The sequence below is a fragment of the Dinoponera quadriceps genome, unplaced genomic scaffold (assembly GCF_001313825.1).
Source record: "Dinoponera quadriceps isolate SergipeBrazil2010 unplaced genomic scaffold, ASM131382v1 scaffold367, whole genome shotgun sequence".
Taxonomy (NCBI): domain Eukaryota; kingdom Metazoa; phylum Arthropoda; class Insecta; order Hymenoptera; family Formicidae; genus Dinoponera; species Dinoponera quadriceps.
In genome coordinates this window covers 198,498-214,676 of record NW_014554712.1, presented here as the reverse complement: position 1 = coordinate 214,676, position 16,179 = coordinate 198,498, and the positions used below count along the sequence as shown (strand labels likewise).

Here is a 16,179-nt window from a genome sequence, read left to right as displayed (position 1 = left end):
GCGGCGGCGGTCGGACGAAGTTCGGGGAGCGGGTGAAGAATGAGTCGCGCGACCACACCCCGACACAAGCGGCGGCATTGTGTGCGAGGGTGTCGGTGAGACAATGTCACATTCACGGGACACCGTGAAGGGGGCTCGCGCGCGCCGGGCGCCAAAGGAAACCTGAAGTGCCTACGCGAGTCGTCTCGTCGATAGGAACCAAGTATCGCTTCGGATATTGCCGGGAGGACTTTCAAGAGAGAGGATCATCGTAATAACGCGTTCCTTGGGCCACGGACTCCAGTGCGAACAGCGCGCATTGTTCGCGGAGGAAGTCGCAGATCGATTTGAGCCGACTAGTTGCTCGGAGGATTCGACGAGGGATCGCGCGGACGATCACTCACAATTCGGGAAAATCGAACATTTTCGTTACTCACTCGCGGTACTTTTTGCTTTCATCGTGCTCCCTGAGACAAAAAAGACTCGAAGATTTGTGAAACATAAGGTCTACTTCGCAGGAATAAACGTTTATTTAAATACGGCGAGATAAGATGTTATCCCCGGCGAATAAACCAACTGATGAGGAAACTTGCGTGTTTCGCAAAAATACATATTCCACCGTCACCACAATCGAGTTTCTTTTCTAACCGATGAATATCGAAGAAAATGTCACGAGAAACTTTTCGCTTCGCAAAATTTCAATTTCTTTTTCCCAATGTGCACGAGAAGACACACGCTGAGAAAGAGATCATTCAGTTGACTCAAACAAAATTCTTGTCTCGACACGGGCAAGCCAGTGTTTTGCTTGTGAGCCAAAGCTCTGTTCTCCGACATTATACATTTGTTTGCCCAAACAAGAAATTAGTCCGAGTCAATTAAATAGGTTTCTCAGAGTCGTATCTCAATCTCGGAATGCGAGTCCCGAGTTACATGTTATCCCACGTTCGTCTGCAAATGGAAAATAAGTACTACGGTACTCGATATAATTAACTAACAATGACGAGCTAGCCCGCCCGCCGACAACTGAAAACAAGACCGGAGTGGCGCGAGCGATAATAAGCGCTGCTTAATTATTCGTAAACGCGTGTCCCGTCGCGAGAGCCGGGATTAATGAATTGAATCGAGCGCGCCCCGTTCACGTTTCACTCGTCCGAGACTCGTTAACGTCGTTATCCGCATAATTTGCTCGCAATGCGACCACGATAAGGGCGCGGTCCAGGAGCTAAAAATAAACGGTCGCGATATTTATTATCCGCCCGGCGGCTGTAATTCACACGGCGATATAAATTCATTTAATTTTCGCGTGTTCTCTATCTCTCTCTCTCTCTCTCTCTCTCTCTCTTGCTCTCGGACCGCGGCGCGCGCCTTTATCCACATTTCTCTCACAATGCGCCCGCGCTTCGCGTTTGCCTTTAAGATTTTATGCGATCGTAAATAAGTTCGTAATGACGAGCGCAGGACCACGTGGGTGGAGGAACCGGCGGACCAAGAGGAGGAAGAGGGGAAGGAAAAGAAGAAGAAGAGAAGAGGACACGCGAGCGCAAAACGTCTTGCTCGTCACGCACACGCAACCGCGCCGATTCTTGTCCTGCCGAGAGAAATCTCTCTCTCTCTCTCTCTCTCTCTCTCTCTCTCTCTCTCTCTCTCTCCGACCTGAGAGAGAAAGATACCGTGCCGTAATTTTCATCGAGCCTTTCCGATCTTCTAACGGGGCAGGCGGTAACGCGCGTCCTAACGCCGCTCTTTTCTCCGCGACGAAACAGTGCGCCGTAGGTAAGTATATCCGGGAAGTTTGGGCCATTGAACCGTGTTGCTGGCGAACACAATGAGAGCGACAGGAGCGTAGTAATAGACACGGCCACTGACCGACGGCCGGGCAGCGGTAACCCCGCGCGTACCCCGGGTGTTACCGATTTCCCCGCCAGATACGTGACGTTTCCCGTAGGAAATTGGCCCAAGAGCCGTGACCCAAGTATCGATGTTGCGTCGCGAGACGTCGATCGTAATCGACATTACGAAATAATTAGCGACATTACGCGAGGGAGTGGCGATAAGAGAAAGAGAGAGAGAGAGAGGAGGAGGGAGCTCGAAGGCGACGAGATCGATCGATGAGCACGTTCCTGTCCAATCGCCATGATTCCCTGGTCCAAGAGAAGGTGTACACCTCGGAGCACGCACACACCGCTCTCCCATTTTCATTTCGCGTCGCGCCAGCCGTCGCGTAGTCGCGTCTGCAAAAAAGCGCCGCACACGCAAATCCGGAGTCGCGACGTCCGCTCGGCAGGGAGAGCCAGGGAGAGAGGAAGAGGAAGGTGGTCGACCGCCGAGGAAGAGTGTCGGGCGGGAAAAATTGATCGGAGGAGCATCGGTCGCGCGCGCCTCGCTCTCTCGCTCGGCAAGTGAAAATAGCGGCGACCGTGCACTTTTCACAAAGAGACTCGTAATGAAATTTTCCCCGGGGCAAAATTCACACGGGCGATTAGTACGGTTGCGTTAAGTGGCGCCACGCGGGCGGGTTCGCTCGTCCGTCGCTGTAATTTCATCGCCGGGAAATTTCATTGCCGATCTTTCCGTGAAAAGATGTAGCGGGCGACAAAGAACGTCCGAGTCGATCCGACCGATAAACGTCGGCGTGGGGAAACTTCTTAAATGAACGAAATGAATTAAGTTGAATAATTGAGTTTGTCGCCCGCGGTGAAAACCGTCCGACGGTTATGCGTCATCGATTGCCCGATCGCATTGACAGGTCTCGGTCTAATTGCGTTATCCTTTCTTGCTGTTCCTATTTTATCTCTCGTCATTCCGACCGTGACAGATACACCCGCTCGTAATTGATCTTCGCGGAGCGTCGAATAATACGATTGCATCGTCCGCTTCTTCCTTCACGGCGGCAAATATGGCGGCGACTTGGCGCATGCCGAGAAAAGTTTCGACGCCTCGCCGGCATAAGAATGCGTGAGGAGACAATTTAAAGTAATTAAGAGTTAATTGCCTTGAATTGAAAATTTCGCCGCCAATTGAGACGGAACGAGCGTATTACGTGGAAGTAGGAAAACGTGTCACCGTAGACGACGCTGCGATCAGGTCGCATATTTCAAGTCGCATCGCAGACGCGAACACATTAGGTGTGTAAATCAATTCGGCGCTTCTTTTTTATCGGAATATGATTTACTCGGATAATTTACTTGGAGAATATATTTTCTTTGTACGTACGTAAACACGACGACCGTTAAAACGTCAACGAGCCGACCCCGCGTGTCGAAAACGAATCTCCGTGCCGGAGAAAACCTTTCTTTTTCCATGCTAATTACTCGATAAATTCCAATCCGCGTGCCTGTACGCTCCTCGACATGGAACGGGGTAAACGACGCAATGAGACTCCGCATCGTACTCCGTGTCATAACACGCTCGACAATGACATCTCGCGCTATTACAGCCGCACGGTTCTGCTTACACCAACACTGTTAATTCCTTAATGACTCGGAATGCCGGGCCGTTTCGAAGGGAGTGAAAGTCGCGATACCCACGATGACTCGAAGGTTGCACGACACGACGATAGCGTGACGTTCTTTCCATCTCTTTCTCTCTGACCGGTGCCGCAAGAGGCTGCACCGAAAACCGATTCTCTCCCGATCGCGAGTCAGGAGCCCGACGGCGGGAGAACTCGAAAGCGCATCCGCGTTATTAATTAGGATCGACAGGATCACTGAACTCGCTCGAAAGCGTGAACCGACGAGAGATGTAACGAGCAGCGACAACAGTTGCCCGGTTCATCAAGGTCACGTCAGCGGTGCGGGGGAACGATACGACGGCTATAAATATCTGGATTTCTTCTATGGACTCTGGGGTCCGTGCCGCGCGCTATGGAGATGCGTGTTTGCCACTGTCCGAATGATACGACCGCATCCATCACCCGCGGTGATAAACGACCGCGGACAGACGTAAAAATGATACGCCGATAGTCCGCGCCGATAAGGCGGAAAAAGAGCCATATATAAGACGGCTCTCTCTCTCTCTCTCTCTCTTTCCCGTTTATAAATAACGCAACACGACGCCCCCGTCGCGTTACTCGCCACACCCAATCGGGAAGCCTTTAATGACTCTCCAACTTCCCTCTTTTACCGAATCGATTGATAATGCGCGGGGACATGACGCGGATAGCACACGTGCGCCGTTATCGGATAAACCGCCGAGCACCCNCCCTAGAAAGATTCCCCCCCCCCCCCCGTCAAGTAGCCGGGCGCGCGCTGATCCGGCAGTAAAACAGTCGCACTCGAGCAATATCGGGCGAGGAACATTGTTAGTAGATGGTAAGTGGTTAGGACGTATCAGGGTACACGAGCTGCAGGCTGTGGAGCCGGAGGCTGCGACGAAGAGCGAGCGAGCAGGCAGGCAGGCAAGACAGCCGGTGGGGATAATTTAACCACGCGCGGCAAGAAGCCGGTTTTCCACAGGCGGCCTATCACGAAACTCACGGAGGTACGACGAACCGGAGGGATGAGTCACGGCTGTTCCCTTCCCACTCTCTCTTCTCTCTCTCTCTCTCTCACTGTCGCGCCGAGGTCGCGACGGAGGAAGGAAGGAAGGGAGGTCCACGGCCGGCCGGCCGGCGTTGCGCGAGCGCAGCCCCGGATCGGGCGCAGGAAAACGAGGAAGGTGCCGAAGAGAACGAGGGGATCGGCCGTCGCGAGATCTCGCACGCGGCTTCGCCTACGCCTCTCGGCTAGTTCTCGAGAGAGCGAAGTACTCTGCGAGACGAGGAGCCGCGCCAACGGCGAGTGAAAAAGAAACGGGGTAGGCTGACGACGAGAGAGAGAGAGAGAGCCGGAGTATCGTTACTTATTACACACCGACGGCGAGTGGATTTATTGTCGACGACCGCTGGCCGCTGCACCGGCCGGAAAGCGAGATTCATTGCCGCCTCGGGCCAATTAAGCACCCGGCGAGAGAGCTTTCGATGCGCGGACGGGTTCGGCAGGTTGATGCATAACGCGAAAGCGCCGCTGCTGCTCCATCGAGGGACTCTCGGCGTGCGATCGATCTACGGTCTTGACCCCGAAGAGTCCGTCCGCCGAACCCGTCGCCAAAAATCCTCGTATAAACTGGATCGAGGAAAGGTGAGGAGTGGATTCTATCTAAGCCCGTCGCGTCCCGCCGGTCGAGTCGACTACTTCTTCTCTACCCAATACGACTCGATCCGACCCAAAGCTTCCGACGAGATCCTGACGTATTGTTAGGGCTCACGAGAGCGTCGTCGTCGCGCGATCACCGCCAATCTATATCGCTTGATATAATCGCGCTGATCGAGGTATAAAGCGCGCGGGCGCGCGTAACGTGGATAGCTTGTTAAGCCGCGCTCGACGAAGATTAATAATAACGTCTACAAAGTGAGCTCCATCATTCACGGGGCTTGTGAAAGGGCCCGTCGTCATAATGGCCACGCCGGCAACGTTACGACGTATACACACACACACACGGAGAGAGCATATAATACTTCATCATTTCCCCGCGCGACAATGATACGATACGGCTTACCCTCCGCGCGTTCCGCATCTCCGTCCGTCCGTTCGTCCAGAAACATGCGAAGCCAAGGATCCCGCGGTACCAACAAATAACTTTGTTAGCATGGTCGGTCGGTCGCGCATCGTTTTCCACCGGAACGGATCCCCGGGTAATCGTGAGCGCGCCTTTCGAGACTTATCGTACGTCTTGCAGCTAATTAAGGACCGCTCGAGAAAGAGAGAGAGCCCTTGATCCGTGACGGCTATCGCGTGGCCGCTCGCGATTATCCGCCCGCGCGAACTTCAAGGGAATACGGAGAAGCACGCATGATCAAACACGGGCCGTTATTATTGCGGCCGAGGGACTTTTTCGACACAGCCGACTGGATCATTCGATTCAGTCCCGGGGAAAAAGATGGAGGAAGTCGAAAACGGGGTCACGACGATTCATTGCCGGCGCGAAAACGCCGTTCGCTCGCCTTCGTNTTTCCCCCCCCCCCCCGTCGCGATTACCGCCGTCACCCACACCGCCGAGAGGGCACTGTGGATGTGTGATGAATGTGTGTGCTTCGCGCGCCGACAGGCGCGAACATTTTGTCCGCAGCGGGCCGCGACCGCGCGTCGTCGAAGCGTGCTACACCGCCTCGTGACGCCGGTGTGACGAGCGCGGCGTAAACGTCGCGAACGCGCGTCGAGTCGATTTTTCGGAAATAATGCGTCGCAAATCGCGCGATTAGCCCGAAATGAAGATCGACACGCCTACCACGTAGTAATAACGCGGAAAGCGGAAAAAAGGACACACGATATGGGCATTGTGAAACTTTTGATGAGCGAAATCACCCAATTACGTGTTATTCGGAGTTGAATCGACGCCGCTTCACGATTGGATACCGCAGGGAGAACCGTGCGCGTTCGCACGAAGACAAAGTGGGTTTCCTCGAGGAACGATTAATAACGATACTTCGTTATCATTTTCTTCCGGGGGAAACACGCTTTGCCCCCGCATCCGCGTCGTCGTTGCTCACGGAGCGATATGTAACGTAATAATCGTAAGAAATGCTTCCTCGACTCACCTCCGCGAGTGGTTCCTGCACTGACATGTTGCCGTCCATGGGGACGTCTCCGTTCTTGCGCGTCTCCTCGCGGCTCGGCTTAGTCTTGTCCTTCTTGCTAAAGCTAATCGACCTGAAGGACCACTTTTTCTTCTAGAAACAAGGAAGCAACAACACCGATAACGCGATATCTCGAGGAGCGCTCGTCGAAGCGCGATTGTCGCATTTCGCGAAGGTGACACGCTTATGAATACGCACAAATAACAATCGATCCGCGCTCTGACGCGTCTCGAGACGTGCGGCGAGAAATTTCATTTCGTTGCGTATGGAAGGTAGTTACTTGAGAACCCGATGAGACCACACGTACGTGCATAGACGGAGTATTCTAAACCGCAGGGTGAAGCCGGAAGTTGGCAGTTTGAGACGGAACGAGGAGTTGCTATTATAGAACGGGCTTCACCCGTTGCTATCATAGCAGCAAATATACGAGTGCTGGGTGTGCGTGCCGTTGAATGGGAGCGATAAAACGAAGATGAAAATCTAGCCGGTCGGCGAGGAGAGCTGCAAACGGATGACCACGATGCGAATCGCGCCTTACCTTATCCTTCTTTTTGGCTTCCTTACTGTCCGGAGAGGCGACAGCGTTCGGACTGGCAGGGTTACCCTCTGTGGGCGTCGTGACCTCCGCAACTTCCGCGGCAGATTCTCCGGTCGACTCTTGCTTCGCCTCCTCGGCTTTTACTTCCTCCTGCTGAAAAACAAAGATAAGGCCTTCTTTCGAGTTTCCATTCTCCGGGTTGAGCCGATAATAATAATAATAATAATACGAGGATAGAGGATATCTATCTCCGACTCGGAGCCGAGGAACGTTCTTCCTCATAATCGGCTTGGAAAGGAATAATCATGCGAAGATACGTATCGCGCGATATTTTACGGATTATCGGAAATAAGGCAGCGTATATCGCGAACGGATCATCTTAAGTAAGAAGAAGCGAATCCTTCGTGCGCGCTGAAGACAAACGAGGAGGGGGCCGTAAAAACAAACGGCACCGTCGGCGGGATACACGTCGTAAATCGTAAATTCTGTGTCGTAAATCGATAACGTGTAACGCCACAAAGTACGACTTCCTGCGACGGAACGGAAGGATAACACTTCCGACTTCCACCGTTCTATGCGAAACGATAGCCCGCCGCTCGGACACGTCATGACTCAGCTGATAGTCGAGCTTTCAGCGAGCTTCCAGCACAGCTCACGACGTATTTGCAGTCCTCGCGAGACCAAACCCCCCTCCCCCCCCCGCGTCGACCCAGAGTCACGCTCGTTAATCACGATCTTATTGTGACGTTCGTTAATTTATAGATTTAGCGTGTACACACACATACACAGACGGTGTGGCACAACAAGCTTGCGTGTCCGCAAGCTTCCACCGCCGGACAAAAACTAATTACGCGATTGAGTTTCACGACGCTGACGAACATATAAGTTTTACGTCGCGACGATCTTGGATGCTCATCGAAAGTTTCCCGTTCCACGACGCGAGCCCGGAAGCGGCGCATAGCCGCGCTGAAATAAAGTCGCCTGACTCTCGCCGGAGTGCCGCCCTCTTCCCCCCCCCCCTGAGACCCATTATAAATAATATCAAACTCCCGTGAAACGCGGCTTCATTCTCCGGGAAGCGCGGGAAGAGGCTGCATATACACGAGCATCCAACGGAGCTCCTTTGTCCTGGCTCTGAAAAGCCCTCTCTCGACAAGCTCGCTCGCTCGCCGCTCTCGTCGTGCCGGCGAAGTGCACAGCTTACCAAACTCGGCGAGAAAAGTGTGGCGAGGAGGAGCGCGGTCTTGTCGGCTCCTCTTCTTCACGCGAAAAGTCCGACGAAGTTGATTAGATCCCCAGAGCACCGCAAGCGTCCTGAAACCTCCCACTCTTCTCCCGTCGGGCCTTCTAAGCTCGACCCACATCCGAGATCCCATTACGGGCCGCGTCAAACGAGCCATTGAATAGCGGAGAATTGGAGGGAAAAGAATCGTCGAATTACGATGCGACCCGTCCGAGCGAGTTGCGAATAATCTCAATTCGTCGCAAATGCGGCTCTGCCGACTGCGAGCGCGGCGTATCGCCGCGGAGCGCGAAGTTTTACTTATTCCCGCGTCGTCCCGCGCAAAAGTGGCACGAAGGTGACTCTCGTGCAAATTCATGAGAAAAATTTTAACGAGAGAGCCGATTGTTCAACGGAGAACACCGCGACGACGCGATCGCTCGCTCTACCTCCGCTAATTACAGCCAGCTCGTGGCGCAAATAGGCGGACAAAATACTTCGTTAAGGACACTTCTCAGAAGCTAACTGAAAAGCGAGCTCTCCTCGGGTATTGTCTCGCCGAGTCTATAACTCGCTCCCTCCCCCGTGCTCCCCGCGCTTTCCCTACGTCGAAATTGTATCGCCCGACGCGNGAAAAAAAATTAAAAAAAAAAAAAAAAAAAGAAGATCTTTATATCTTTCTGTTTGGCGGAAAATGTGATTTTTGCAGCGTTCGCTGTGTCTATCTTCCCTTTCCCGTCCTTTTCCGGCCCGATAAAACCGGTAGTCGCGCCGGTCGGCGGATATTGTCGAAGCCGAGTGAAACACGGCGTGAATGGTGAGTTTCGCAAGTCCGGACAGGTGACTGGTCGATTGTACAAACAACGAGCTACTTTATTATCGACGCAAATACGCGGCGAACAATTCCGCATGTTTATCCGACACGGACGCACGTGCGCGTGCATGCGTGCACATCGCGACGCGATAAAACAACGTGACGGCCGATCGAGCAACGTCCACGGCCTCGCTGAAGAACGATATAAATCCGACGTGGGCGAAGACGGAGGATTTCCTGATTTACAATGGACCGAGCGAGACGCGACGCGCCGTCACATTCGATTACAAGTAACGCGCGCGCGACACGTCGTTCTCTCTCCTTGCCTCCCCCCCCTCAATCTCCGGCTGTTTCCATCGCGTCGTCATTTCTTCCACGACGAGACGCTGGCGAGGCGAGGCGAATCTCCTCGGACGCGTTTCTCGGCGCATTGTATTATGTAAATACCGGCTTATTTTTGCATTCACCGGAGACGCGCGACGGCGAGGCGTTTCGTAGTATCGTAACGAGCGCGATACGAACCAGGGGCAGAAGAGGAGGCGAGAACAGACCGGCGGAAAACGGGGCCCGGGAGAAATGCGGGAGACGTGCACCGTCGGAGGATATTCTTCGACGTAAATGCCCGGAGAGTCACGATAACGCCGCGCGAATGTGCGAAAACCCGCGATGCTGTTTGAAGCGGATGATCTCTTTCAAACATGGAAAAATGGATGCACGATCCATTCATAAACATACGCGGAAAACCGAAAGGTATCAAACAAAGGTAACCCTTCGCGGTCCGGCACTGAGAGGAAAATGTAGTTATTTTCGGGGACAATATCCTCTTCCCATTTTGACACACCACAGAAATAATGGCAACATGCACCTAAGATTCTTGTCACTGATGCTATAGCAACAATTATGAATAAAAAAGAAACGGTTCTCTGAACTATTTTTGTGGTTAAAATGAAAAAAGGATATCGCTATGTCCGAAAATAATTATATTTTTCGTTCAGTGAAAATCTTTTCGACCTTCCTTCCCAGCCGGGCCGTAGAAACGCGATTTACTTCGCGACATACATCGACTATATCGTGATGCAGTATTTGATTGATACAACAATATATTCATAGTAATTTTGCTACTAATATATGCATTTAACTAATGCAACAATATGTATTCACAGATGATATATTGGCGCTGGTTATTAACCCTTCCGCTCCCAGCACCGACTTTAGTCGTCATCCGCGATACGACCGTGGTAAGCCGCACTTAACGTCGACTATAGCTGTCATCTAAATTGAATAGTTGAAATCGAATACATGTGCGGCGTAACGATTATCCGTAACATTAAACATGGTCGTTTTTCAATCGTCCTTCTAATACGGCGCGACAGAAATAAATATAAAAAATATGTATTAAGATTCCGCGCAGGTACAAGTCGCGCTATTGACAGTGCGAAATAACGAGAGCCGGAAGGTCGATATATTGAAATCCAAAGATTGAAATTCAAAGGTCGTGCCGGCTTACCATTAATTAATATTCAAAGACACGCGGCGTGTGACGCGGTCAATCTCGTGGTAACGAAATGAAAACGTCCGAGTCGCGAGTGCAACCGATACGATGTCGTGTAATATCGGATTCATCGGATAAAACGAACTTTGAGATGAAAGCCAGTCGCCGGTCGCGATGAGATTTCCATGATAAATTCCTCGTGTGGCGCTGCAACGGACACACGCATAGACGCATACACCTGTTCTGCATACGCGATTACGAATAACAAATTCCCGAGCGTTGAGTAATCGCGGCACGAATTGGCGTTTGATTTCAACCAGCCGATAACGCTTAGCGTGAAACCGTCGCGCAATAAGTGAGAAATTACACGTCAAAGTCTAGCATTTAATCGTTAACATACATGGCTGAAAATTTATCACGAATTTTAACTGAGCCGCCTGCGAGTGCGAAAAAGAGTGAGAAAGACAGAGAGAGAGAGAGAGAGAGAGAGGAGGAGGAAGTGGGAGGAAGCGAAAGAGAGAACGGGAAGCGTTACTCACGACGGGGAAGAAAACTCGCAGGAATTCATGCGGGTCATAGTTGTAATTAGTAGGAGCAAACAGATGAGTCGTATTAATTAATAAAGCTTCGTTCATACCGAGCTATGCGAGGCGCGATGATTCATCAGCGAAACGCGCCACGCTGAGATACCCATCGTTCCCCGCGCGCGGGATTAATTATACGTGAAATACTCGCTTGATTTCTCTACGATACCATTCGGCTGATTCATCGCAGAGGGGAGGAGCCCCGATAGACGGATCAACATCTTTTCGCGAGCGTGCTGCACGTACACGTTAATCCTTAATAACGCATCGATATCAATATGTTGCAATCTGAGAGTTAATTATAGGAATCGAGGAAACCTGTGCGAGATCACCGGGCAGAACACGACGTACCGCACGATTCTTAACCTGACTACATAATTTATCGCTCATTAGAGAAATATTTAATGCATCATCGACGCACCGTACGCGAGGGTCAGTAATATGTAACAAATTGGATTTTAATCGAGTATTTCACCGCGGTTCTGTGTTTTTAATGAGATAATATACTTTCCATTCGTAATATACAAAACAATTATCAATCGACCACTATCATAAAGCTTCCCTAAAAATACCTTCGCTGAGAGAAAAAGTGTCTGAAAAATTAAAAAAAAAAGTTCATTCGGTGGGTACTCTAACAACATAAACCTCAATCCAAATTTTTGTATTTGAATAAAGCAGACAATTGCTTTTCAGCGTGAAGCTACAGTTTTAAGAAAATTGATATTTTCTCATTTGGAAAAAAAAACTTCATACACTTTTCGGCGTAAATAAAATAAATAAAATAAATATAAGCAAATATAAATTAATATAAGCAAATCTGTTGCCATGTACACGCCCCGAGTAAATATTACATTTTAATATTCTCCCTCCGGGATACAGAGACGAGTCCCGCGTGCGGGATGTTTATCGCACTATCAAGAACTGGTCCGCGATCCGCGAGACAGATGCTCCACTGTCAAGGTCGCTCATGCTCACCGCGGCATGCCACGAGCGTCCCCGTCCGCACCGGTATACACTTTATTCCGCGAATACGTGCGCGCGATCGTATCGCAGATTCCCATTCAAAAAAGACCGGGGCGTCATGTCCGACTCGTCGCCATCAGCGCGACGTATTAAGGGCAGAGCAGGACAGAACAAGGCAGGTGTTCAATGGGAGGGGGAACGGGGGTAGCCGGTCGACTTTTTAAGTACATCGTGAGCACCTGCCCGGAGATTTTGTAAGATCGCGGATAGAGCCGTCGCCAGCGTGCGGGAGCGGTTGAATATTCATGAGACGCGGCTATAATCTCGGATGTCGAACAAATGCAACGTTCGATCGAACACGAGAGATTCGCCCGAGAGCCGATCGCGAGAATCGGGGGGNNNNGGGGGGGGGGGGGGGAGGGCAACACGCGGACGCGCATCATACGAAGAAAGCGTCCGATTTGACGACCGATGGGAGCCCGATATTGGTACTGGCGACTCGGTAAATCGAGGTAAACGGCGACACGCTCGGCATAATTATGCTAATGGGGACCGACACATTCGACATTCAAAGGCGAGTTGGAACAGCCGGTGGTAAGTGACAAAGACACCGAAAAAGAGGCGGACTTCTCGCGGAGACGAGAGAATATTGAACCCGGCGGCGTGGGGTTCTCACTTCTGCGACACCGTCCGATCTTCTCGCGCGGAACTTCGCTCCGACCGGCTCGCAAAAACTCGCGGAACAAGAAGCTGCGACGCCACGGCGAGGACGACGCGAGCGCGAAACCGCATCGACGATCGTCGGATATCGGCCGGCAGCACGTCGCCTGCAAATACATNTGAAATAGTAACGCGAGGAAAGGGGGGGGGGAGGGGGAAGACGGAGGAGATTTATTCGTCTGGGACAGTTAGGTATGTCCGCCGGTGAAGAAGCCGATGATGCGCGAGACACGCGGTTACAGTTAGTCGCGAGAACGAGTCGGTCCCGAGTGAGGCGCGAGCGAGGCGGCGAAGTCAGTCAAACGGTATCCTCTCGTTTTTTGTCAAAAATCCAACGTACGCCGCGAGCGATTTCTCCGAGCAGACGAGCGCGCACGTCCCTGTCGTCGTGCCACTCCGGTCCACCGTCTTATCGAACGATCGCAACATACGGATCGACAGCCACACACACTCTCTCTCTCTCTCTCTCTCTCGGGAGGAGTCGCGGATAACGCGCGAATCGACAGGCCGCGCGATGCGGTTTCAATTATCTGGCCAATAATGGAAGCGCTCGTCGTCGGGAAATGATCGTGCCGATACGCACGACAGACATAGATTCCCGGGGCCGACGGACGCGATAACGGGGGAAACGCGGCTCAACGCAGCGTATCAACCTGATTTTCCGCGCGATCTCGACGCGCGTCTTTGCTTGGGCCGCGTGTATGTAGTCAGCGGAGCTTTATCCTCGAGGGGATCTGAGATCGATTACTTGTTAAAAAAAGAAAAAAGAAAGAAAGTCTATCGAGACGATACGCCGGCGGAGAACACATCACCGCTGCAACGTTACAAATGAAATCATTGATTGGAAGAGAGAGAGAGAGAGAGAGAGAGGAGAGAGAGAGAGATCTTGGTGATCGTCTCAGAACGAGTTTCCTACGTTACTCTCGAGTCAAAGACTTCTCAAGACGACGTGAGGGAGAAACATTCGCTCGAGTGCTCGAAGTAAATGACGCCTTAAACCGACGGAGAGAATCAAGGAGGGAAGGATGGAGGAACAGAAACGACTTGTCGAAGGGAAATGAAAGGAAACAACGGAAGGGTGGTAAAGTGCTCTTTTTTCTCTCTTTCTCTTTCTCTCTCTCTCTCGCGTCTGTCGTCGTATCTAGTGCGTGACAGCTGCCGCCGCTTGATTCTTGCTCAATCGGGGAAATATCGAGTTTCATCTAAATGGCGAGGTATTTCGAACCGTATATAAACCCCGCGCTTATGAAACTTGACTTGGGCGAGTGCGAAATTGACACGCTATGAAACGTACTCGCCGACAAGAGTCCGCCGAGAGGAATCGCGGATAATCGAAAGTCGGAAAAGTTGGAGAATGCACTGGAAATCGCGCGCGCGCGCTGGACCGGATCGCACGATTCCATACTTCGGCGAGTACACAGTTTTATAAATCGGTACGGAAAGTTTCACAGACAGGCTGGTAAGAATTTGGCAGCGATTTCACCGGTCGATTTGTGAAGACTGCATCATCCCTTGTGAGTGATTGACATTTATATATTTATATTTGTCATCCATGTTTGTCTTATTATTCTTATCTCTTATCTCTCATGCCTGGAAAACACAATTCCAATCGGTATAACAGAATTTTCCTGGTTACCTGGGGACGAGAGTTCAGTTGTAAGAACAGAAAGAATCCTGTAGGAAGATTTTCTACTCAGTCAATTATTTTCAGTCGTCTCGATCGAGCTTTAATGAAACTGGATGTCCGCACGAATGTTCTCATTCGCGGTAACCGAGTTTACCACTTTTTGTCGTCGAGCTTTCATTTTTCGTCATCGAGTTTTCATCTGATCCCTATTCTGTCGGAGGAACCGGGTTTTTCCGTGTATTTATCACACGCAGAATGATGAAATAGAATTACGGAAAAAGTTATCCAAATTTGCTCGGAATAATATATCACATAAAACGTGATATCTGAATAGAGCTTTCAATACATTTATTTCTCCATCATATAACAAAAATTTTACGTAGTTATACGGCGCAAAATTAATAATTGATTCAATATAATAAATTTGTTTCTCACAAACGTGATTAAAAAGATCGTAAAATTTCCGTCATCGATCATCTCGTGTCACGATAATCAGGCAAGTCTATCCGGCTTGTTACACAGGGAATTTGACGCGTACTTTCGAAAACGCGGTTTCACGAAACTCGAACTGCCGGAACGGTAAATCGCATAGACGTCGTGAGCGCGCAACACCGAGATAATCTAATCGCAATAAGATCGATGCGCAACCAAAAAGAACCGGCTTGATGGATGGTAAGATGGTTTGCAGATCGCGTCAAATGCGATCTTGAACGTGAACAGAAATTAACGCGCTTTCATTATTTCGCCTCGTTGATACGAAAGGCAGCTGTAGCCGTTAATCCGTTGACACGTAATGCGCGATTAATCGTTCGCGTCGATAAGCGCGTCCAGGCTTTCCATTTATGTCATGTCTTACGTAACACGATGATTATCGGCTATCTAATCGCGCGCTGAGTGATCATTGAGCGATCGGAACGTACTAATCATGGAAAGGTAAAATAGCGGCGGTAATAATCGGGCGGTTTAACGCTAATTTTCGATTTCATCCGCACTGTCTCTCCATGCGAACGGGAAATCGATCGTTATCGAGGGCGGCTCGCTCTCAGCGGTCGGCGAGGTAACATTTCGCCTAGGTCACGCTCAGAATAGTCAACCCCGGATGTCGCGAGTGAGTCACTTAACGCGTTCGCGTGCCGCGTAAAGCGGCCGCTTCATGCCGCGCGCTCTCTTCTCGTTAACGCTGACGGTTAAGTAATTCTTCGCGAGTACGAGGAATTAATCAGAAGAGGAAGTGAAAAATAGAGCGAGTCTGAACGTGTGATCGCTGCGACCTACACGGTAAAAAATTTAACACATTTCACGTGAAATTTCATGTTGGGTTTAACATACTTTTCGCGTCCCAAACAGTCCGCTCGAATTTTTGTATTAATTTAACACAAGGTGAATAAAACCGAAGTATTGAGATAACATAAACATAACGTGTTAAATTAATATACGAGTATGTTAAGAAGTTAATACGAAAATTTTAACAAGGATCGATTTTAACACAAGCACAAACTGTTTTTTTTCACTGCGTGCTAATTGCGGTTGAAACGATTTTCATTAGACTGATTTCTCTCCAGGTAATTTTCAAACCAACGTTCGAGTGCGCTTCCCCGTCAAACGCAATCCGACGTCGATTATGTGG

At 50.6% G+C, this 16,179-nt stretch overlaps 1 protein-coding gene across 2 annotated transcripts in view; it reads right to left on the bottom strand.

Annotated features, from left to right (window-relative positions):
- The window catches only part of LOC106741053 (proteoglycan 4-like), a 112,218-nt gene that overhangs the window by 32,188 nt on the left and 63,851 nt on the right, over positions 1-16,179 (bottom strand). For both annotated transcript variants that reach the window (XM_014612630.1, XM_014612629.1), the window contains exons 3-4: positions 7,131-7,283; positions 6,554-6,685 (exon numbers count right to left, since the gene is read on the bottom strand). In XM_014612630.1, coding sequence (XP_014468116.1) covers positions 6,554-6,685; positions 7,131-7,283 — 285 coding nt within the window. The remainder of the gene's footprint in view (positions 1-6,553; positions 6,686-7,130; positions 7,284-16,179) is intronic.